The sequence below is a fragment of the Martes martes genome (assembly GCF_963455335.1).
Source record: "Martes martes genome assembly, chromosome: 10".
Taxonomy (NCBI): Eukaryota; Metazoa; Chordata; class Mammalia; order Carnivora; family Mustelidae; genus Martes; species Martes martes.
The window spans coordinates 84106617-84131922 of NC_137898.1; the positions used below are offsets into that span (position 1 = coordinate 84106617).

At 36.6% G+C, this 25306-nt stretch overlaps 1 protein-coding gene across 2 annotated transcripts in view; it reads left to right on the forward strand.

Annotated features, from left to right (window-relative positions):
- Positions 1-25306, forward strand: part of ARHGAP42 (Rho GTPase activating protein 42) — a 287317-nt gene that overhangs the window by 227817 nt on the left and 34194 nt on the right. For both annotated transcript variants that reach the window (XM_080816690.1, XM_080816689.1), the window contains exons 11-16: positions 338-416; positions 2004-2043; positions 21397-21459; positions 22384-22458; positions 23160-23244; positions 23840-23898. In XM_080816690.1, the coding sequence (XP_080672816.1) occupies positions 338-416; positions 2004-2043; positions 21397-21459; positions 22384-22458; positions 23160-23244; positions 23840-23898 (401 nt within the window). The remainder of the gene's footprint in view (positions 1-337; positions 417-2003; positions 2044-21396; positions 21460-22383; positions 22459-23159; positions 23245-23839; positions 23899-25306) is intronic.

A 25306-nucleotide genomic window follows, 5' to 3' on the forward strand; every position in this document is an offset into this window, starting at 1 on the left:
TCATTTCAGAGGAAATAGTTTGGAACTAGCCTCCTTCAGTAGTCATACCTAAAACAATGATTTTACTACCTGCAGCCATTAGAATTAAGAAATATTTGTTTGTTTGTATGTATATGTATATGTGTCCCCACAGTGATTTTTCTGAAAGGTAACTATAAATCAGTCTTACTTTACTTTTTGAAATTCTTTTTTCTTTTTTCTTTTTCCTTTTCTCTCTTTTCATTTTTTTTTTCTTTTGGGTTTTTTCTTCAAGTTTAACCTGTACTTTTAAGAGTAATAAGTGTGTAAAGACACAACAGGAATAAACTGAATATATAAAATATTTGTTTTTAAATAGGCATGGAATCATCACATTGCAGGCATTCTCAGAAGCTAATCGGAAACTCTGGCTTGAAGCCATGGATGGTAAAGAACCGGTAAGAATTTGACACATTCTATAATTTAGGTTTTATTCTTCTAATTACAAAGTACATCTGAAATTTTTTTATGTTTGAAGTAGTATATTTGAAAATAATTAGTATAACAAATCAGAGTAGAGACTCTTACTGTTTTTCTAGTGTTGTCTTAATCATTGACATAACTTTATAATTTCTTTCTCAGGGGGACTTCTAGATTTAAAATCCTAAAATTACTTTTTAACAAATTACTTATCACTAACCTGGCTGTGCTGATTGAATTATTTTATTCAGTTAATAATTGAGTCCCCACTCTTTGGAAGGCCTGTGCTAAGCTTTGTGATCAGTGTGATGAGCATAGGTTCAGGGTAAGAAATAATCATATGGTCTATATAATTGTTTAAAAGTCTCATGTGGTGGGGCCCCTGGGTAGCTCGGTCAGTTAAGCATCTGACTCTTGATTTTGGCTCAGGTCATTCTTAAGCTCTTAAAATCGTCATTATCTCAGGGTCTTGAGATTGAGCCCCACATTGACCTCTGTGCTCAGTGGAGAGTCTGCTTGAGATTCTTTCTCTCCCTCTGCCCCTCCCCCCCAATAAATAAATAAATCTTAAAAAAATAAGTTTCATTTGGTCAAACTGTCTTGTGGCTTGACATTTTCCTTTCTATCCATATCTCCACTGTTTTAATTGTTATTTCAATGTGGGCATGATAATTTACTTAAAATTATTAGGGAAGCTATGTAAAAAAGGGAATAAATCACTGATCACTGTCTGTTTTCTTTGTGAAGAACACTGCATGGATTGTTAGAGGAGCACACAGAGAAAATAGGAGGCCCTGTTCTGTCCCTTGAGAACTATCCTGTAGTTGGCAAAGAATCTGTGAACAAACTTGTGCAAAGTACCTATGCAACAACACAGCTAAAGTGTTGTCCCTAGACTTTGAGGCCATCCCTCCAACTATTACCAGTCCACAATAAAATGAGTGCAGAAATTAAGATTAAACATCTGGGACATTTTATAGCAATTTGGAGAACTCATTTTACATCTGTTGAGTTTAATAATAAAAATTTGGACTTTGCATCTATTCTTTATAATGTTTATTATGTTTTACTTTATTATAACATAAAAATATCAGCCAATTACAAACTAAAAATTATAACAAAATGACTTGACTCTTTGCCACTAATAGTTGTGAGGTAAGCCTTGACCTAGAGCAAGTTTAGGAGATGGTGTGACAGCTCAGGTGTAAGTTAGGGCTGTACATGTTGAGAACAAAACACTAAAGAGATAATTTGAGGAAGGAGTAATCTGGTAAAGTCCATCATGAGATCCTTCCTGAAGAAAGGATACATGCTGTGCATCATTTCAGGTAATAAAATAAGATATATAAATCATCGGAAAGGGGTAGAACCTTGCTCAGGGCTGGACAGCCATAATGGAAGGAAGTGGGAAACAAGGTAAGGTTGACAGGTAGGGAGTTGGCCCTATGGACACACCAGTCGTAGGACCTTGAAATCAAGATATTCCCCTTTGTGTATCATTGTACCATCATCACCCTGCTTCTGTGCAGGGTCATTAACTGATAAGACTTCCTTTGTTTCTTTAGATTTACACTCTGCCTGCCATTATTAGCAAGAAAGAAGAAAGTAAGTTGTTTTAATAATTATTTAAAATTTTATCACAGTTTATTTTTAATTACAAAGTTATTATGTGGTATTAAGAGTTAATTCTGAGAAAACGTACCTTTGATTTGATGGTTAAACAAATTTAAAATTTTCATTCAAAGAAATTTCTCAAGTCAAAGCCACTAGCTACTGGTGTTATAGTGACCAAAATTAATTTTTATTTGTTTAGTGTTTATTTACTTATAGGTATGTACTTTGCTTTATCCCAGGAGGAGATTTGAAGCAATTTATATTTATTTGATTTTTTAAATGTTTTTAAGGGCAATAGAGAGTTTATTTATTTTAGTTTCCCTGTTCCAGTGACTACACTGAAGACATGAATACTTTGTGCTGGTTTTAGGAGATTGTGCCCAAGATTGTGATATATAAAGACACTTTCATATGACATGGGATATTTAGGAGAACCTTTGTCTCACTATAGAATTACCGAGTGCTTGGTATTAAAGCAGTCTTAAGAAGCACATTTTATGTGTTTTCCATCACATTCTAAATCCACTTAATTTAATCCACTTAATTGTCTGCCACATTCTTGCCACCCTTGGCAATTACCCTTGGTTATTTTAAGGTATTTTCTTTTTTATGTACTCTACATGGCTAGATTATTTGACATATAAAAATTAGTTTGTTTATTTGTTTCTAAGGTTATCTGTATATCTTCTAAAGCAATTTCAAGTGTTAATTGATTCAATTGACTTTCTCTCATGATGTCTAAATTTATTTTTAAAACAAGATTAATAATAATCCTGACTTTTAAATTGCTAATACAGTGCAATTTAGAATGAAGTGAAGATAAAAACTAGGAAAGCACTCATTTGAAAGTCATAAATATTGTGTATGAGAGAGACTATTATTTTAATGGAATGAAATGCTTCCTAGCAATTCATTTCAGAAATTATCAAAAGAAAAAACATGATTTAAAGTATACCTAATGTTAAAGACTTTAAAAATTGTTTCCAGTTTTTATTCTTGCATTTCTTTATTGCAAATCAAGGAAAGTGACTAGTATAAAATCTTCCATTGCCCAATTATATCTAATCACAGAAATAATAACCAACAGATTAGTACCAAATGTTCATTCTAAGCAATTACCTAAAGAGCAATATATTATATAATTTGCATTTGAGTAGAGTTTGAAATGTGTTTTCTAATACTGGTTTCATTTTTCTTTTTTTTTTTTAATTTTATTTTTCCTGTGTACCAGAATTCATTGTTTATGTACCATGCCCAGTACTCCATACAATACATGCCCTCCTTAATACCCACCACCAGGCTCACCCAACCCCCCCACCAAAACCCTCAGTTTGTTTCTCAGAGTTCGCTGTCTCTCATGGTTCACCTCCCCCTCCAATTTCTCCCAAGTCGCTTTTCCTTTCCTTCTCCTAATGTCCTCCATGTTATTCCTTATGTTCCACAAGTAAGTGAAACCATATGATAATTGATTTTCTCTGCTTGACATTTCACTCAGCATAATCTCCTCCAGTCCCATCCATGTTGATACAAAAGTTCGGTATTCATCCTTTCTGTGGAGGCATAATATTCCATTGTTTATATGGACCATGTCTTCTGTATCCATTCGTCTGTTGAAGGTCATCTTGGCTCTTTCCACAGTTAGGTGACTGTGGCCACTGCTGCTATGAACATTGGGGTACAGATGGCCCTCCTGTTCACTACATCTCTATCTTTGGGGTAAATACCCAGTAGTGCAGTTGCAGGGTCATAGGGTAGCTCTGTTTTTAATTTCTTAAGGAATCTCCACAGTTTTCCAAAGTGGCTGCCCCAACTTGCATTCCCACCAGCAGTGTAAGAGGGTTCCCCTTTCTCCACATCCTCTCCAACCCTTGTTGTTTACTATCTTGTTAATTTTGGCCATTCTAACTGGTATAGGTGGTATCTCAGGGTGGTTTTGATTTGAAGCTCCCTGATGGCTAATGATGAACATTTTTTCATGTGTCTGTTAGCCATTTGTATGTCTTCTTTGGAGAAGTGTCTGTTCATGTCTTCTGCCCAATTTTTTTTTTTTGTAATTTTATTTTATTTTTCAGTGTTCCAAGATTCATTGTTTATGCACCACACCCAGTGCTCCATGTAATGCGTGCCCTTCTTAATACCCACTACCAGGCTCACCCAACCCCCAACCCCCTCCCCTCCAAAACCCTCAGTTTGTTTCTCAGAGTCCACAGTCTCTCCTGGTTTGTCTCCCTCTCCAATTTCCCCCAACTCACTTCTCCTCTCCATCTCCCAAAGTCCTCCATATTCTTCCCATTTTTTGACATGATTATCTGTTCTTTTTGAGTGGTTTCATTTTTCATATATAGTATAAACTTCAAATGAACCTACTGAAGGATAAATCCTGATAAAATAACTGAGCCTATATAAAGTATTGAGTAAGGCTTTAAATGGGGGACATGGTTAAGTCACTGAGAATATATTTGATCTTTATTACATTTCTTAGAAGTAGGGTTTCTATCATAACTAGGAAATTTTAATAAGAAAGTTATCACATGTACTCATGCTCTGATGGAGGGGGAATATACTTTTTAATGCCATAAAGACTTCTAGAAATCTGCTTTCTTGTAGCCTTAGCCACCTGAAACATCACTATGCCACCATTTGTAATTATAAAATGGTATATTTTTCAGAAAAGTAGCTATTCTAGAGCCCATGTATTTGTGTCATTTCTCACATTTTGGCTTTTGGTATAGTGTTTTAGTATCCTACTTAGTTCTCTGAGCAGCTTGTGACAGAACACTTGTCCCCTTTTTCTTAGTACTCAACACAGGCTTTTTCCATGAGGTATATGTGCTCAGGACACATTTGCTCTTATTGTTGCTCTTAGTGCCAGTAGGTTTTTATTGCCCAAGGGGAGATTTTGATCATAGAAAAGAATATTCTAATACGTTTGCTTTATTAATATGTAGTGCTTCAAGTTATAAATCTTAACCTTTTAACTTTTATTTTTATTAATTTATCTTAAGCTATATTTTTTCTTTCACCCTATTTTATATACAAATCTTATTTTATATATAAATGCCCTAATTTTTTAAAATGTCATTTTCACTTTGTTTTCATAAATTTGATAGAATTCCCCCATTTATACATTTAACCAATGAAGCTTTTTTTAGACATATCAAGATATAATTACAAAGCTCGTATATCTTATTTTCCCACATGCAGCACTCTAATTAAAGGCCAGTTTCTGATTCTGGCTTATATAATCTTTCTAAACTGGTGGAATCTTTTGTAATCTAGTAAATTGGCTTATAAATGCTGAGATTAATATCCCTTTAAGTATTCTAAACATCCAAAATAACTTATACACAAAATTGTGTAGTGATTTCAAAAAGTCTTACTATGTGGGCTTAAAGCTAACTTACCCAAATCACACTTATTTCTGATTGTTCTTCCACATTCTTGGAAATTCAAATTTGCTCACCCAAGGAGAATATCTACTCTCTTGAAAAGACAAGACTATGTCATCAATAAAAAGAAATTCTGACTGATGTAGGCACAGGATTGAATGTACTTCCAGAAATAAGCTCCCTGCAAGCTGTGGGGTGGACTTTTTTTTTTTTTTTTTTTTGGCCTATTTATGTAAGCAAGGTTCTCTAAACATTCCTCAATCCAACATGCCTTGAAGTCCCTTTCCCTGAAATGACCTGCCTCTCAGATGAGTCGATGGGCTTTCCAGGTCCTCAGAATTTAATATTTTTGCATGTAATCTTAAATATTTTACTACATCAAGGCCTAAAATGTGTTAGTGGAACTTTGAATCTCTTGCTCAGAATGTAATCTTAATTCTTACCTCTTTTATCATGTGTCTTATCAGTACACCACTATTTAACTAGTGATTTAATAACTTTAGTAACTAATAGGATATACATGAATACTCAACAGCACTCCAGACTCTAGCATATGGTTCACCTGAGAGCAGCATTGTGTTTTCTTCCTAGTGACATGCCTGGAATGGTATTTGTTTCGGTTCAAAATTATATTCCAGTGATGGTGAAGTTCTCGGACCTTGTTTTTAAGTCCTGAATTAATCATGTAGGCTCATTCTGTTAGTTCACAACAGCTTTGATCTTTATGTTCACCCCTTCTACCACTTTTCTATATATCATCTTATTTTTTTGAGTCTCTGTGTTCCTTTTTGACATTTGACTCCTCTCAAAAGCGAAGAATTATATCAATCTCCATTTGTAACTTCTCTCTCAAATGGTATTTGAAACAAGCACTAGTCTTGATTCATTTGCCACCTTAGAAAGTGCATCTTTATAGCTTTGGTAATTCAGATGGATTCTGTTTATCTTAAAATTCTATAGTTATCTATCCTTTGGAAACTCAGTTTTGTGTGGGATATATTTGTATTTTTGAAATGAAGAAGCTAATAATGAAGCATAGAGATTGTAAAATATAAAACTCGGATAAAAATTTGTTTTGATTGTTAACCATTAAAAGCGGTCATAATGTCTATACTTTCATTAAAAATCCTCAAGGTAATAGAATAAAAACTATTTAGCATCCTAAAATAGGGCCATACTGTGAAGATACAGAGAATATATGCCATAAAATAAAGAGCAAAGCTATATTGTGGCTGTAGAATCATGAGACTGTCTTTACAAACCTAACATGAAAAAGTCTCAGTACTTTGTGGTTACTCTTTCTTTACTGTTTTCAGAGTAGAGATGCTGCAAATGAGACTAGCATATAATTCAATAAAGAAGGAAAGTTTGACACTTCTTAATGAAAAAAACTACTAAATACAAAAACTAAAGAACTGGTCAACAAATGCTTTTCTGGTTGTAAAATATGCTTGCAGTATTTACAGTATTCTTTTCTTGAAATTCTAAGATATTGGGACTTCATTAACTTTGAGAATAGCAATGTCTACCATCAATATTAAACAAATGTTATTCAGTTAAGAGGAGAATTAAACTATCGCTCAAGCTGTGCCATTAGGGATATTTTTTAAAGATACCAATAGTGCTCCATAATTTGAGCCTGTCTTCAAAGAAACCAGTTTTCTTTTCTTTCTTTCTTTCTTTTTTTTTTTGGTTTTATTAAGTCTTTTATTTTAATTCCAGTATAGTTAACATACAGTGTTATATTAGTTTCAGGTGTACAATACAGTGATTCAGAAGGTCTATACATTACTCAGTGTTCACCATGGTAGATGTACTCTTTAATCCCTATCACCTGTTTCACCCATCTCCCCAACTCCCTTCTGGCAACCAGCAGTTTGTTCTCTGTAGTTAAGATACATTTCTTGGTTTGGCTCTCTCTTTCTTTTTTCTCTTTGTTTCTTTGGTTTCCTAAATGCCACATATGAACAAAATCACATGGTATTTGTCTTTCTCCAACTGACTTATTTAGCTTATCATTATACTCTCTAGCTCTATCCATGTCATTGCAAATGGAAAGATTTCATTATTTTATAAGGATGAGTTATATATATATATATATATATATATATATATATATATACACACATGTATATATATATAATCACATCTTTATTCATCCATCTATTAATGGACACTTGGACTGCTTCCATAACTTGGTTATTATAAAAAATGCTGCAGTAAACATAGGGGTGCATGTATCCCTTTGAATTAGTGCCCTTTAAGTATTCTAAACTTTTTCCTCTGTTTGTTCTGATTCTTAAATTCTACATATGAGGGAAATCATATGGTGGTCTTTCTCTGACACGTATTTCTCTTAGCATTATACTCTCTAACTCCATCCATGTTGTTGCAGATGTCAAGAGTTCATTCTTTCTTATGGATTAGTAATATTCCATTGTGTTTATATACCACAACTTCTTTATCCATTCATCTGTTGATGGACACTTGGGCTGTTTCCGTAGTTTGGCTATTATAAATAATGCTGCAATAAACATGGGGCCTGGGTGCATATAGTCTTTCGAATTAGTGTTTTTGTATTTTGGGGGTAAATACCCAGTAGTGCAATTCCCAGATCATAGGGTATTCTGTTTTTAATTATTTGAGGAATCTCCTTACCCTTCCACAGTGGCTACACCAGGTTGCATTCCCACCAACAGTGCATGAGGGTTCCTTTTTCCCCACATCCTCACCAACAGTTGTTCTTTCCTGTATTTTTTGTTTTAGTCATTCTGACAAGGGTGAGGTGATACGTCATTGTGGTTTTGACTTAAATTTATTTCCCTGATGATGAGTGATGTTGGGCATCTTTTAACTTGTCTGTTGGCCATCTGTGCATCTTCTTTGGAGATATGTCTGTCCATGTCGTCTTCCCATTTTTTAACTGGAATTATTTAGTCTTTGGGTGTTGAGTTGCATCAGTTCTTTATGTATTTAGAATACTAACCCTCTGTCAGATATGTCCTTAGCAAATATCTCCTCCCATTCAGTAGATTGTCCTTTAGTTTTGTTGGTTGTTGTCCTTTGCACTGCAGAACCTTTTGCTTTGATGTAATCCCAGTAGTTTATTTTTGCTTTTATTTCCCTTGCCACAGAAGACAAATCCAAAAAATATTGTTACAGCCGATGTTGAAGAAATTACTGACTGTGCTCTCTTCTAGGATTTTTGTGGTTTTACGCCTCGCATTTAGGTCCTTAGTCCATTTTGAGTTTATTTTTGTATGGTGTAAGAAAGTGGTCCAGTTTCATTCGTTGGTATGTATCCATCCAGTTTTTCCAGCATCATTTATTGAAGAGCCTGTCTTTTTCCCACTACATAGTTCTTCCCTCCTTTTTCAAAGAGTAATTGATCATATAGTTGTGGGTTTATTTCTGGGCTTTCTATACTGTTCTGTTGACCCATGTGTTTGTTTTTGTGCCAGTACCGTACTGTTTTGATTAGTATGCCTTTGTAATATAATTTGAAGTATCAAATTGTGATATTTCCAGTTTTGTTATTTTTTTGAATACTTCTTTTGGCTAGTGGAGTTCTTTTGTGTTTCATACAACTTTTAGGATTCTTTGCTCTAGAGTTCTGTGCAAAATACTGTTGAGGGGTGCCTGGGTAGCTCAGTTGGTTAAATATCTAACTCTTGCTTTGGGCTCAGGTCATGATCTCCTGGGTCCTGGGATTGAGCTGTCAGGCTTCACACTCAGTGGGGATCTGCTTAAAGATTCTCTTAGTCTGTCCTTCCCCTTGCTTACTCTCTGCTTCTCTCAAACAAACAAACAAACAAACAAACAAATAAATATTAAAAAATGCTATTGGTATTCTGATAGGGATTGAATTAAATCTGATTAAATAAATCTGATAGGGATTGAATTAAATCTAAAGATTTGGGTAGTATAGACATTTTAACAATATTTATTCTTCCAATCTGTGAATGTGAATCTCTTTCCATTTATTTCTGTTATGTTCAATTTCTTTCATCAGTGTTTTGTAGTTGTCCATATATAGGTCTTTAACCTCTTTGGATAAGTTTATTTCTAACTATTTTATTATTTTTGTGCATTTGTAAATGGATAGTTTTCTTAATTTCTCTTTCTGCTATTATATTATTAATGCTCAAAAATACACCGGATATCTGTATATTGGTCTTGCATCCTGTCACCTTACTTAATTCATTTATCCATTCTAGTAATTTGTTGATGAAGTGTTTAGGGTTTCTTCATGTATAGTGTTATGTCATCTGAAAATAATGAAAGTTTTATTTTTTCCTTACCAATCTGGCTGCCTTTTATTTCTTTTTTTTGTCTGATCACTGTGGCTAGGACTTCAGTACTACACTGAATAAAAGTGGTGAGAGTGGACTTCCTTGTTTTGTTCCTGACCTTAGGGAAGAAACTCTCAACTTTTCCTATTAAGTATGATGTTTGCTGTAGGTTTTTCAGGAAAGGTCTTTATTATTTAAAGTATGTTCCCCCTAGACTTACTTTTTGGAGGATTTCTATCATGAATGAATGTTATACTTTGTCATAGGCTTTTTCTGCATCTAATGAAATGATCATATGTTTTTATTGTTTTTCCTGTTGCTGTAATGTGTCATGTTGATTGGTTTGTGAATGTTGAACTGCCCTGGTATCCTAGGAATAATTCCCTTTTGATTGTGGTGAATAATTTTTTTAATGTATTGTTGAGTTTGGTTTGCTAATATTCTGTTGAGGATTTTTGCATCTGTGTTGATTAGAGATATTGGCATGTAGTTCTTTAGTTCTTGCTGTGTGTGTGTGTGTGTGTGTGTGTGTGTGTGTGTGTGATGTCTTAATCTGATTTTAGTACCCGGTAATCCTGGAGCCACAGAATGAATCTGAAAGTTTTCCTTCCTGTTTTAGTTTTTGGAAATTTTGAGAAGAATAGGTATTAACTCTTCTTCTTCTTTTTTTTTTTTTTTTGGTAATTTCATTTTATTTTTTTCAGTGTTCCAAGATTCATTGTTTATGCACCACACCCAGTGCTCCATGCAATATGTGCCCTCCTTAATACACACCACCAGGCTCACCCAAACTCCGAGCCCTCTCCCCTCCAAACCCTTAGTTTGTCTCTCAGAGTCCACAGTCTTTCATGTTTCGTCTCCCCCTCCGATTTCCCCCAACTCACTTCTTCTCTCCAACTCCCAGTGTCTTCCGTGTTATTCCTTATGCTCCACAAGTAAGTGAAACCATATGATAATTGATTCTCTCTGCTTGATTTCTTTCACTCAGCATAATCTCCTTTTGTCCCATCCATGTTGATACAAAAGATGGGTATTCATCCTTTCTGATGGAGGCATAATATTCCTTTGTATATATGGACCATATCTTCTTTATCCATTCGTTTGTTGCAGCAATGGCCACAATCACCAAACTGTGGTATTAACTCTTCTTAAGTGTTTGGTAGAGTTTACCTTTGAAGCCATCTGGTCCTGAACTTTTGTTTTTTGGGATTTTTTTTGATACTGATTCAATCTGTTTGCTGGTTATCAATCTGTTCAGAGTTTCTTTCTGGTTCAGTTTTCATAGGATATATGTTTCTAGGAATTTGTCCATTTCTCCTAGAATGTCCAATTTGTTGGCATGTAATTTTTCATAATTTTCACTTGTTTGTATTTCTTATAGTATCAGTTCTTATTCTCCTTTTTCATTTGTGATTTTAATTGTCCTTTCACTCTCTGTTACTCTCTCTCTTTGATGAGTCTAGCTAGAGGTTTATCAGTTTTGTTGATCTTTTCAAAGTACCAGTCCTGATTTCATTGATCTCTTCTATTTTTTTTTAAATTTTAGTTTCTATTAGTATTTATTTCTGCCATAATATTTATTATTTCCTTCTTTTTGCTGGCTTTGGGTGTTGTTTGGTCCTCTTTTTATAGCTCTTTGAGATATAAACAGTTGGTTTGATTATTTGAGATTTTTCTTGCTTCTCATTAGGCCTGTATTGCTAAATTTCACTTTTTGGACCACTTTCACTGTATCCCAAAGGTTTTCCACCATTATGTTTTCATTTTCATTTCTCTCCATGTAATTTTTTATTCTTCTTTTATGTCTTGGTTTAAACATTCATTGGTTAATAGCATGTTACCTAGCCTCCATTATTTTTGCTCTTTCCAGATTTTTTTCCTTGTCACTGATCTCTTTTCTCATAGCATTGTGGTCAGGAAAGATGCATGGTATGACTTTAATATTTTTTAATTTGTTGAGTCTTGTTTGTGGCCCAATATGTGATGTATTCTGAATGTATTCCATGTGCACTTGAACAAAATGTGTATTCTGCTTTAGCATAGAATGTTCTGAATGTATCTGTGAAATCCATCTGGTCCAGTGTGTTATTCAAAGCCAGTGTTTTTATGTTGATTTTCTATTTACATGACTGTCCATTGATATAAAGTGGGGAATTAAAATCCCCTACTATTAATGTATCAATTAGTTCCTTTATGTTTGTTATTAACTGTTTTATGTATTTGGGTACTCCCATGTTGGGTGCATAAATATTTAGAATTGTTGTATCCTCTTGTTGGATTGTTCTTTTTGTTATTATATCGTGTCATTATTCTCTTGCTATTGTATTGTTTTAAAGTGTAATTCATCTGATATAAGTATAACTACTCTGGTTTCATTTTGACTTCCATTTGTATGAAATGTTTCTCCAGCCCCTCACTTTCAATCTGCATGGGTCTTTTCTAAAGTAGAGTGAGTCTTTATGATCAGTATTTTAGATTCTCTGTCAGGAATGTTACTTTTACCCATTTCTCTTAGTCTTTTACTGTCATTTTGTCTTTTTTTCCCCCCTATTTGAGATATATTCCTCTGTCCACTCTTGCGAGTGGATTGTGCAATTTTTTTTTTATTAAATTTTTTATTTATTTTCAGCGTAACAGTATTCATTGTTTTTTCACCACACCCAGTGCTCCATGCAATCTGTGCCCTCACTAGTACCCACCACCTGGCTCCCCCAACCTCCCACCCCCCCGCCCCTTCAAAACCCTCAGGTTGTTTTTCAGAGTCCAAAGTCTCTCATGGTTCACCTCCCCTTCCAATTTCCCTCAACTCCCTTCTCCTCTCCATCTACCCTTGTCTTCTATATTATTTGTTATGCTCCACAAGTAAGTGAAACCATATGATACTTGACTCTCTCTGTTGGACTTATTTCACTCAGCATAATCTCTTCCAGTCCTGTCCATGTTGCTACAAAAGTTGGGTATTCGTCCTTTCTGATGGAGGCATAATACTCCGTAGTGTATATGGACCACATCTTCCTTATCCATTCATCCGTTGAAGGGCATCCTGGTTCTTTCCACAGTTTGGCGACTGTGGCCATTGCTGCTATAAACATTGGGGTACAGATGGTCCTTCTTTTTACTACATCTGTATCTTTGGGGTAAATACCCAGTAGTGCAATTGCAGGGTCATAGGGAAGCTCTATTTTTAATTTCCTGAGGAATCTCCACACTGTTCTCCAAAGTGGCTGCACCAGTTTGCATTCCCACCAGCAGTGTAAGAGGGTTCCCCTTTCTCCACATCCTCTCCAACACACGTTGTTTCCTGTCTTGCTAATTTTGGCCATTCTAACTGGTGGTGTAAGGTGTTATCTCAATGTGGTTTTGATTTGAATCTCCCTGATGGCTAGTGATGATGAACATTTTTTCATGTGTCTGGTAGCCATTTGTATGTCTTCACTGGAGAAGTGTCTGTTCATATCTTCTGCCCATTTTTTAATATGATTGTCTGTTTGGTATGTGTTGAGTTTGAGGAGTTCTTTATAGATCCTGGATATCAACCTTTTGTCTGTACTGTCATTTGCAAATTTCTTCTCCCATTCCGTGGGTTGCCTCTTTGTTTTGTTGACTGTTTCTTTTGCTGTGCAGAAGCTTTTGATCTTGATGAAGTCCCAAAAGTTCATTTTCGCTTTTGTTTCCTTTGCCTTTGGAGACATATCTTGACAGAAGTTGCTGTGGCTGATATCAAAGAGGTTACTGCCTATGTTCTCCTCGAGGATTCTGATGGATTCCTGTCTCACGTTGAGGTCTTTTATCCATTTCGAGTTTATCTTTGTGTACGGTGTAAGAGAATGGTCGAGTTTCATTCTTCTACATATAGCTGTCCAGTTTTCCCAGCACCATTTATTGAAGAGACTGTCTTTTCTCCATTGGATATTTTTTCCTGTTTTGTCGAAGATTATTTGACCATAGAGTTGAGGGTCCATATCTGGGCTCTCTACTCTGTTCCACTGGTCCATGTGTCTGTTTTTGTGCCAGTACCATGCTGTCTTGGTGATCACAGCTTTGTAGTAAAGCTTGAAATCAGGTAACGTGATGCCGCCAGTTTTATTTTTGTTTTTCAACATTTCCTTAGCAATTCCGGGTCTCTTCTGATTCCATACAAATTTTGGGATTATTTGCTGCAGCTCTTTGAAAAATACTGGTGGAATTTTGATTGGAAAGGCATTAAAAGTATAGATTACTCTGGGCAGTATAGACATTTTAACCATGTTTATTCTTCCGATCTAAGAGCATGGAATGGTCTTCCATTTTTCTGTGTCTTCTTCAATTTCTTTTAGGAGTGTTCTGTAGTTCCGCGAGTACAGATCTTTAACCTCTTTGGTTAGGTTTATTCCGAGGTATCTTATGGTTCTTGGTGCTATAGTAAATGGAATCGATTCTCTAATTTGCCTTTCTGTATTTTCATTATTGGTGTATAAGAAAGCCTCTGATTTCTGGACATTGACTTTGTATCCTGCCACATTACTGAATTGCTGTATGAGTTCTAGTAGTTTGGGGGTGGAGTCTTTTGGGTTTTCCATATAAAGAATCATGTCATCTGCGAAGAGAGAGAGTTTGACTTCTTCCTTGCCAATTTGGATACCTTTTATTTCTCTTTGTTGTCTGATTGCTGTTGCTAGGACTTCTAATACAATGTTGAACAAGAGTGGTGAGAGTGGGCATCCTTGTCGTGTTCCTGATCTCAACGGGAAGGCTGCAAGCTTTTTCCCATTGAGGATGATATTTGCTGTGGATCTTTCATAGATAGATTTGATGAAGTTCAGGAATGTTCCCTCTATCCCTATACTTTGAAGCGTTTTAATCAGGAACGGATGCTGGATTTTGTCAAAAGCTTTTTCTGCATCAATTGAGAGGATCATGTGGTTCTTCTCTCTTCTCTTATTGATCTGTTCTATCACATTGATTGATTTGCAAATGTTGAACCATCCTTGTAACTCAGGGATGAATCCCACCTGGTCATGGTGGATAATCTTTTTAATGTGCTGTTGGATCCTGTTTGCTAGGATCTTGTTGAGAATCTTGGCATCCATATTCATCAGTGATATTGGTCTGAAATTCTCCTTTTTGGTAGGGTCTTTGCCTGGTTTGGGGATCAGGGTAATGCTGGCTTCATAAAAAGAGTCTGGAAGTTTTCCTTCTGCTTCAATTTTTTGAAACAGCTTCAGGAGAATAGGTGTTATTTCTTCTTTGAAAGTTTGATAGAATTCCCCAGGGAATCCGTCGGGTCCTGGGCTCTTGTTTTTTGGGAGGTTTTTGATCACTGCTTCAATCTCGTTACTAGATATCGGTCTATTCAGGTTGTCAATTTCTTCCTGGTTCAATTTTGGGAGTTTATAGTTTTCCAGGAATGCCTCCATTTCATCTAGGTTGCTTAGCTTATTGGCATGTAACTGTTGATAATAACTTCTGATGATTGTTTCTACTTCCTTGGTGTTAGTTGTGATCTCTCCCTTTTCATTCATAATTTTATTAATTTGGGCTTTCTCTCTTTTCTTTTGGATTAGTGTGGCCAATGGTTTATCGATCTTATTGATTCTTTCAAAAAACCAGCTTCTGGTTTCATTGATACGTTCTACTGTATCTCTGGTTTCTACCTCATTGATCTCTGCTCTAATCTTGATTATTTCCCTTCTTACGTGTGGAGTTGGTTTGATTTGTTGTCGATTCTCCAGTTCTTTAAGGTGTAGAGACAGCTGGTGTATTCTGGATTTTTCAATTTTTTTGAGAGAGGCTTGGATGGCTATGGATTTCCCCCTTAGGACCGCCTTTGTTGTATCCCATAGGTTTTGGAGTGAAGTGTCTTCATTCTCATTGGTTTCCATAAATTGTTGAAGTTCTTCTTTGATCTCCTGGTTGATCCAAGCATTCTTAAGGAAGGTGGTCTTTAGCTTCCAGGTGTTTGAGTTCCTTCTGAACTTTTCCTTGTGATTGAGCTCCAGTTTCAAAGCATTGTGATCTGAGAATATGCAGGGAATAATCTCAGTCTTTTCGTATCGGTTGAGCCCTGATTTGTGACCCAGTATGTGGTCTATTCTGGAGAAGGTTCCATGTGCACTTGAGAAGAATGAGTATTCTGTTGTTTTAGGGTGGAATGTTCTGTATATATCTACGAGGTCCATCTGGTCCAATGCGTCATTCAATGCTCTTATTTCTTTATGGATTTTCTGCTTCGATGATCTATTTCTGAGAGGCGTATTAAGATCTCCTACTATTAATGTATTCATATCAATATGACTCTTTATCTTGACTAATAGTTTTCTTATGTAATTGGCTGCTCCCATATTGGGGGCGTAGATATTTACAATTGTTAGATCATCTTGGTGGATAGTCCCTTTAAGAATTATGTAGTGTCCTTCTGTATCTCTGACTACCGTCTTTAGTTTAAAATCTAATTTATCTGATATGAGAATCGCTACTCCGGCCTTCTTTTGAGGCCCGCTGGCATGAAAGATGCTTCTCCATCCCTTCACTTTCAGTCTGGGTGTATCTTTAGGTTCAAAATGGGTCTCTTGTAGACAACATATGGATGGGTCCTGTCGTTTTATCCAGTCTGCAACCCTATGTCGTTTTATGGGCGCATTTAGGCCATTCACATTGAGAGTGATTATTGAGAGATACGTTTTTATTGACATTGTGTTATCTTTGAAGTCTGTTTTTCTGTCGATTGTCTCTATATTTCTGTTCAATGCTATTCTTAGGGTTTTTCCTCTTTTATAGAACCCCCCTTAATATTTCCTGCAGTGTCGGCTTGGTGGTTGCATAGTCTTTTAAGCCTTGCCTGTCTTGGAAACTCTTTATCTCTCCATCCATTTTGAATGTCAGTCTTGCTGGATAAAGTATTCTTGGCTGCATGTTCTTCTCATTTAGTGCCCTGAATATATCTTGCCAGCCCTTTCTGGCTTGCCAGGTCTCTGTGGACAGGTCTGACGTTATTCTGATGGGCTTTCCTCTGTATGTAAGGAGCTTCTTTGTCCTAGCGGCTTTCAAGAGATTGTATCTACAGTTACGATTCCTCAATTTTACTATGAGGTGCCTGGATGTTTTTTTGGAATTTATAATCTTGGGGGGAGACCTTTCTGCTTCTAGTACATGAACACTTGTTCCATTCGCAAGGTTGGGAAAATTTTCATGAAGAACTTGTTCCACTATATCTTCTAGACTTCTTTCTTTCTCCTCCCCTTCAGGGATTCCAATAATTCTGACGTTGGAACGTTTCATGGCATCATTTATTTCCATGATTCTGTTTTCGTGGCTTCTAAGCTGTTTGTTCCAGGCTTCCTCCTGATCCTTTCTCTCTATCTGTTTGTCCTCCAGATCACTAATTCTATCTTCTGTCTCAGTTACCCTAGCTTTTAGAGAATTTAGATTAGATTGGAACTCATTAAGAGCATTGTGAACATCATCCCTGGTGGCCTTCAGCTCTGCCCTAACATTATGAACATCATCCCTGGTCGCTTTCAATTCTGCCTTAATCAATTCCGTTTGGTCATCCATGGCTTTCTCCAACCTAGCTATTGCCTGGATAATTGTTAGCCTGAATTCTCTTTCCGACATATTGTCTATGTTGATAGCCGTTAGCTCTGTTGCAGAAGGCCCATCCTCTGTACTTTTCTTCTGTTGGGGATTCCTCCTCCTAGTCATTTTGGTGAGAGATGACTGGACAGATGTAGCTGGATGTATCGACCGTGGTGCAGTCAGGGTGCACCCTGGAACGCTTCTGAGCACTCAGGATTCCCCACCCAAACGAGAGAAAAAAGAAAAGAAAAAGAAAAAAGAGAGAGAGAGAGAGAGAGAGACAGGAAAAAAAGGGAAGATAAAAGAGAAGGTTCAGCCCAAATGGGCCCCAGGGTAAGATTTATGACGTATACAAACAAAAACAGACCAACAAAAAGACTGATAAAAGTATATGACGAGAGAAAAAAATATATATATAAGCAAAAAAAGGAAGAACCTTGTCAAAAAGAACCCCAAGTATAATATTTATATACTATCAGGACAAACATAAATACATAGAGACACTGGCAGAAGAAAAAGATGGGAGCATGGTTATAGATTCTCAGTGTGGGCGAGGAAGGTTATTTTGATTCTTCCTGGATGTTATCTTGATATCTTTGTTAAAGGACTCAACTTTCCTAAGATAAAAGGGGGATTAAAAATTGGTTTACCTATGGGACGCCTGGGTGGCTCAGTTGGTTGGGCGGCTGCCTTCGGCTCAGGTCATGATCCCAGCATCCTGGGATCGAGTCCCACATCGGGCTCCTTGCTCAGCAGGGAGCCTAATTCTCCCTCTGCCTCTGCCTGCCTCTCTGTCTGCCTGTGCTCACTCTCTCTGACAAATAAATATATAAAATCTTTAAAAAAAAATAAAAAAAATTGGTTTACCTATAGGGGTAGCATTGATTGGAGAAAGGGGGTTACCTTGAAGTTTAACTCTATATGAATATTAGAAAATAAAAATAGAAAAGGAATAAACTGGACTAAACTAAACTAAATTTTTTTTTAAATTAAAAAAATAAAAAAGCAAAAGAAAAACACATGTGTATGTATCAAAAAATTCAGGTTAGAAGTTTTTTATGGAATTTGATGTACTGGACATCTCACTGTGATGGTAAATAGGTTAAAAAATTATCTATATAAAAAAAGAAAAAAAAATGAACCAGAATAGTGGGAATGAGTTAAAAGTAAAAGTTGTATCTATGAAGTAGTGGTGGTTGTTGTCTTGTAGTCTTTTTTTTTTCTTTCCTGATTTGTTTTCTGGGGGAGGGGGCTACCACGTGGGTTTTCAGTCAATGATGTTCCCTGAGTTAAGTCCTCCAGCCCCCCTCAAGGGGGTGGGCTCTGAGGAAAACAGTTTTTTTCAGGCTTTTGTTCTCTGGAGGTTTTTATATTTGTTCACTTCTTTTCTCTCATCTTGACAGCTTTTGATGGTTTTTGGAGGTTTAGAGGAAAACAAACTGCACCCCGACCTCCCTCTCAGAGAGAAGCCTCAGTCTGCTCCCCTGCAGGTGCTGCAGCCGCCTGGCCGCTGGCAGAGCAGGTTCTGAGTCGAGGTCCCTGGGGACGCAGGATCTTCTGCTTGTATGCAAAACCATGGCAGCAGTGGCTGTCTGGATGGCTCCAGCCTGCCAGAGAGGTTCCAAGCAGCGATCGCACACTGAGATTTTCCCGCTGGCCGGGGCTGGGACTGCCTGGTCTTTCTAGGTCTAAGGGTGCACGGCTTGCGCGCACCTCTCCCAGGGGAGGTTGTGGGGTTCGGGCGTGTCCAGCTCTAGGACAGCGCAGGTCCCAGAACACCAGGCTGGGCCTTCGTGCACCTCTCTCAGGGGAGGGTGAGGCACGCGCGCGTATCTTAGGCAAGGTGCACTTTCTTTCGTCTGGTGTGGCTCCCAGCCCCTCACGGGAGCTGGACTCCACTCGTTCTCGGGCACGCTGGGGGCTCAGGGACCAAGACCTGGTTTCTCCACCGCACTCTCTGGCTCAGTGCCAGGGGAGGCTGTCCTGGGTCTGGGGACTTAAGCCCCTGTCCCTAGCTGCCCCGATTCCCACAATTTCCCCCCGTGATCCTTTGTTCTTTTGAGTGCTTTCAACCAGACTCCAAGTTAATGCTGGTCCCCAGAAGCAGGGCACTCTCGTATTGGGGTATTATTTTCCAATCGGTCGCCTCTGGTGGCTCCCTCTCCCTTTTGTTTCTCTTCCGATATCAGTCCGACGTTCCCACTCCACTTTACCTGCCCACTGGCGTCTTCTGCCCCCCGTAGAGATCCAGACGTGTATAATTCTGATCTCAGGCTGATTTCATGGGTGATCGGAGTTCTTTGGTAGGTAATCAGCTCACTTTAGGGTACAGGTTGAAAAGGCGCCTCCTCCTACTTCCCCGCCATCTTGTCTCCCCCCCTGGATTGTGCAATTTTAACATGGTGCTCCTTGAACTTCCACAGCGCCTGCAGCTGCTATTGCTAGAACTGCAGTCTTGCAAAATGCATGGGTGGGGCAATGAAGTATTGACAAGGTTTGCACTGTATTTCTGAGGAGGTATCCTGCAGTGCTGGGACTGATGCAAGCATGAGTGGAAAGGGTGCATGTGACAAAGCACTAGGGTGTGGGGCTTAGTGTAAGCCAATTACATAGTGAACTTCCTGTTGGTTTCTGCAGGTGACCATGTGTTTATGCTGAAGGGTGGGGGAGGGCAGTGTCACCTGCCAGCTCCTTTGTTCCTGAAAGAGTCTTCCACTGGACATGTTCTGAGATGAGTAAATAACTCTCCCTACTATGTACCAGGTTTTTTCAAAGTGTTGCTTCTACCTTATATCTGGAGAGCTGTTCGTCATGCTGTCTCTTTCAGGGCAGGACTCATCTTCCTATTGCCCCAGGGCTCTTCCAAAATGGAGCCAGCTGATTTTTAAGATTCTAGGTTTTAAATCCCTCTTACTTGTAAGAAATCAATAAATTCAGCTCCTCTTGCTTTTAAAGCCATATGTTAGGAGGATTCATCTCTCCAATGTGAGTTTCCTGGTGTGTTAGTCTGTTTCTCACCATTCTCTGTTCCTGTGGCTCCCTCCTGACCACAGATGGCCACCTCTGTTTTGCTCCCCACTATGTCTTCACCCTTTCTACCCTCTTTGATGTGGACTCTTCTCTGCCTTTTATTGTAGAGTTTGCTTTGCCAGTCTTCATCTTCTGGACTATTTACCTTAACGTGAGTGTTATTTAGTTGTATTCATGCGACAAAGCAAGCTTAGGATCCTCTTGCTCCACCTTCTTCCAGCCTCCTTCTAATCTACCATTTTTAATTGGAAACCAGTTTTAATTGTATTTATTTGAATTATTTTCATTTTTATTTGAGAATATTAAGAAATATATTTCTACCATGTGTGATAAAAATTTTCATTATAGAACCAATAAAACATTTGAATTTTTCCTCAGGGTATTACTTGGTATTCTTAAATTAAATCTTAAAAAAAGAAACAGTCTAATTTGATCTGGCCTCAAAAACTTAAGAAAATTAGAACAGATTTAAAATCTTGCAAAACCCATGAAAATAAATTGCTATTTCATAATGTAGGATCTTTGGGAGATTTTTGGTGAACTACATGTATTTTGAATTACTTTCCATATGATAAAAAATGCAGGAGAAAGAATATTGGGCTTGGATTCAGGAGATCTGTATTAGAATCCTGGTTCTTAATCTTAGAACAAAGTGAAGTTTTCAGCAACGCAGTGAACCATCATAAGATTATAAAGCTTTCTCTCTACCTCATAATGTTTTAAGAATACCATGAAAAAGAATATGTGAATAGCTTTGCAATATAATTACCAACACACAATAAAGGTTTTTTTTCTTAGTACATTTGCTTCTATCATCTGGAAACACATCTAACGAAAGGTAATGCTGATTTTAGAAAAAATGGACAGGATCAGTATAACACATTTACAGGATCTGTGTTTTCTAAGGAATCAAGTTTATATGGTAACTTCGGTGACTGTGAATCTCTCTACTTCTACCCTCCCCCCCAAAAATTCAGACTCTAACTAAAACTGTGCATTAAGTACTAAAACAACAGAGCTAACTATGGGGTAATGGAAGTTGGGCATAAACCCTTACTGTGATTTTCTTTTATTTTCAGTGTACTTAAATGAAGCAGGGTTCAACTTTGTGAGAAAATGCATTCAAGCTGTGGAAACAAGAGGTAAGTGTTGTCTAACAGGTACATTATTACTGTTATGTAGTTCTTATAGTTCATTCTTATTTAGAAACCTCTCAAAAATTCATCATTAACATGAAATTAACTTCAACAACTATATAAATGAATAAGTTACTTAAATATACAGATAACTATAGTTTACCCTGTATTTCTTTTTAATGATTTTTCTGCATAAAGACTTTCTTTACTTCTTATTGATACACTTTGTGTTTTTTATTACTATAAGCACATCTTTCATTTTTTTCAAGCTTTAGTAGGGTAAGATTCTTAAGGAACTGGTCTTCCTCCTTCCTTATATTCTTTCCCTCAGTGATTTCAGTCAGTCACAATTCTAGCACCTTTCCTCTCTCTAGTCATGACCTCTCACCTGAAGCCCACTCCAGATACATACTACATTCTTTTAATTATAGGAAAACTTGTCTAAAGCAAAACTCATATTGAGGCTTGAAATTCCGTGAACTTAGGCTCAGATTTTGGTGCTGCCACATAGAAGTTTTGAGAAGTTAAGTGTATTTCTTAAATTATCTGAATCTTTTTCCTCATCTTCAAAATGAAGATGTAAATGCCTTCCAACTCTTCAACATGCAGGACTCCATGACTGAAGAAATAGAGGATGAGAAATACTGATTATCATTTCCCTTCTTAATGCTTTTTGCATTCAAATAGTGGTAAATGAACAGGGGTACTTTGCTACTTTGAAGATATTTGAAAGACTTTTGGATACTATTCAGTGTCTTCTCTGAGAAATATGTGTTGTGGGTGTTTCCAGGGTAGGTTTGCTGAAGTTAGACTGCAAAACTGGACAAGTAGCTTTCAAATTCAGTATAGGTATATGCCTGAATTTTTTAACATTTTGTACTTGTGCTGATGGTCTCAAGCCATTCTCTTGTGATTTTTCTTTTTCATTAGGCATCACTATTTTAGGCCTCTACCGAATAGGAGGAGTAAACTCCAAAGTTCAGAAACTCATGAACACAACATTTTGTAAGTTTTGGATGAACTGGTTACTTAATTTTTGTATTATAGATAATCCAAACCATAGCTTTCTTTGAGAATTATACTATTGCTTATCTTTGAATATTTTCAAGTAATATTTAAAATTAATATTTGCATTCAGTTTTTAATGTTCAGTTATAATAGATGAACAATCAGAATTTAGGAGGGGTCTTTTTTATAATGTTGGACTTTTTCTCAAGTGTCCTTTGATTAACTAGAGGTGCAGTGAGATTTATGGATGCTGGATTCAGATTGCCTAACTTGGAATCCTGACTTGCCGTTTAAAGGCTCTGTGACCTTGGGTAATTTATTTCACCTCTTTTGTGCCTCAACCTTCTCATTCATAAAATGGGGATAATAATAGTGCCTGCCTCATTGAGAACTATGAGGATTGTTAATTCATAAAAACATACTTCAAAGTATTCTTGGCAGATGGTAAGTGCTCTGTGATGTTAGCAATTAATAACAATTTGATTTGGAACCCTATTCACAAGAAATCTTTGAGGTTTATAAAGCATCAAAATAAGATTTGAATCAGTTCACACAAACAACAATCCTGAACTGTTGGCACTCTAAGGAATAAGTGTCTCTCTCTCCTTGACCTACTTATGTTTGTGTCCATCTTCTTTATGGTGTGAATGATGTTTTGAATTGCGTAGTTTAAACACCTTATTTTTTACTCTTTTCAGCTCCCAAATCCCCTCCTGATATTGACATTGATATTGAATTGTGGGATAATAAGACAATAACAAGTGGACTAAAAAACTACCTCAGGTAAGGAAGGTTTAACTCTATTCTGCCTGTGTTGTCTCTCTTGCCTCCTTGGGCAGTTGCCATGTGATTTCTCAGAGCTCCTGTGCATGAAGTTCACTACTTAGAATAATTCCTTCATTTTAGGTGAAATAACATAAGGTAGTAATGTTTATATTTAGTGTTTTGGAGCTTATACATTCTATTTCAAATAATAAACTTAAGAGGCTACAATATTTTATGAATACTAAATAATACTTTGTTTCATACTAAATGTGTTTTCATGTTTTATTTTTTTAAAGTTGAAGCTAAAAGTTGTCTTTTGTTTTGTTTTTGTTTTTTGTTTAACTACTGTCCCCATATCTGAGAGAGATTTTGCTATTGTGGTTCAGTAGTTCTCACAAAGTGAAAAAAATCCCTCCCCTTTTTAGTATAGTTGTGCCAAGAATTGCTATAAGGCCTTTGTGTCTTTTGAGGTCTGCATTCTGGGACTGCCTAGAGTGGCCCTCCTAGGACTTGATCTTATTCCCTAATACCCAACTCTTAAAGAAACACTGAAAGTTCAGGGGAAATAAAAAAGATATTGCCATTCTAATGCCTGCTTCTTTATCCATTGTAGATGCCTTGCAGAACCATTGATGACTTACAAGTTACACAAAGATTTTATTGTTGCAGTTAGTAAGTACACTTCTGTTGGATGTATTATGATTGATGTAATTTTATGCTATATCACTTAGAGTTGTAAATTTAAACCAACTAGTTAAGATTCTCCTACATATTGCTTAAGAAACTGTCAATCTGATATTTAATAGCTGACAGTATGGTTTGTAAACTAATAAATTGTGAATGATGTATTAAAGAACTAAAAACCATAAAGCTGGAAGACATAGGCAGTAATTCTTTAACATTGATTGGAGAAACATTTTCCTAGATATGTCTTCTCTGACAAGGGAAATAAAAAGCACAATTAAATAATTGGGACTACACCAAAAATGAAAAAAGTTTTGCACAATGAAGGAAATCATCAACAAAACAGAAAAGCGACCTACTGAATGGCAGAAAACATTTGCAAATGATATATCCAATAAGGGGTTAATATCCAAAATATATAAAGAACTTATACAGCTCAACACTACAAAAACAATTTGATTAAAAAAGTGGCAGAGGCCCTGAGTAGATCTTTTTCCAAAGTAGACATACAGTTGGACAGTAAATACATGAAAAGATGCTCAACATCACTTATCATGAGGGAAATACAAATCAAAACTACAATGAGATATCACCTAATACCTGTCAGAAAAATTAAACAACACAGGAAACAACAGGTGTTGGTGAGGATGTGGAGAAAGGGGAACCCTCTTGCTCTGCTGGTGGGAATGCAAACTGGTTGTAGACACTCTGGAAAACAAATATGGAGTTTCCTCAAAATATTAAAAATAGAATTACCATATAATCCAGTAATTCCACTACTGGGTATTTACCCAAAGAATATGAAAACATCAATTCAGAAAGATATGCACACCCTTATATTTGTTGCAACATTATTTACAATAGCCAAGACATGGCAACAGCAGAAGTGTCCATCAGTATGTGAATGGATAAAGAAGATATGGTATATAGGCACAATGGAATATCACTAAACCATAAGAGAGAATGAAATCTTGACATGTGCAATGATGTGGCTGGACCTAGAGAATATAGTACTGAGTGAAATAAGGCAGACAGAGAAAGATCAATACTATGTGATTTCATTCATACGTGGAATTTAAGAAACAAAACAAAGAAAAAGACAAAAAAGAAACACTCTTAAATACAAAGAACAAACTGGTGGTTGCCAGAGGAGAGATGGTGGGGGAATAGGAGAAATAGATAAAGGGAATCAAGTGTGCCCTTAGCTTGATTTTTAAAAAAACCTTGCAGAATGAAATAGAATATTTTGCCACTTAATAAGAATTCCTTGGGGTGACTGGTGTGATAAGAAGAATTATTTTAGTTACATTTTACTCAATTGATGAATGTTAGTTTCTTATAAGAGCAACTTTATGGTTAAATAGACAAGACTACAAATACGTACGGTCAGGTATGC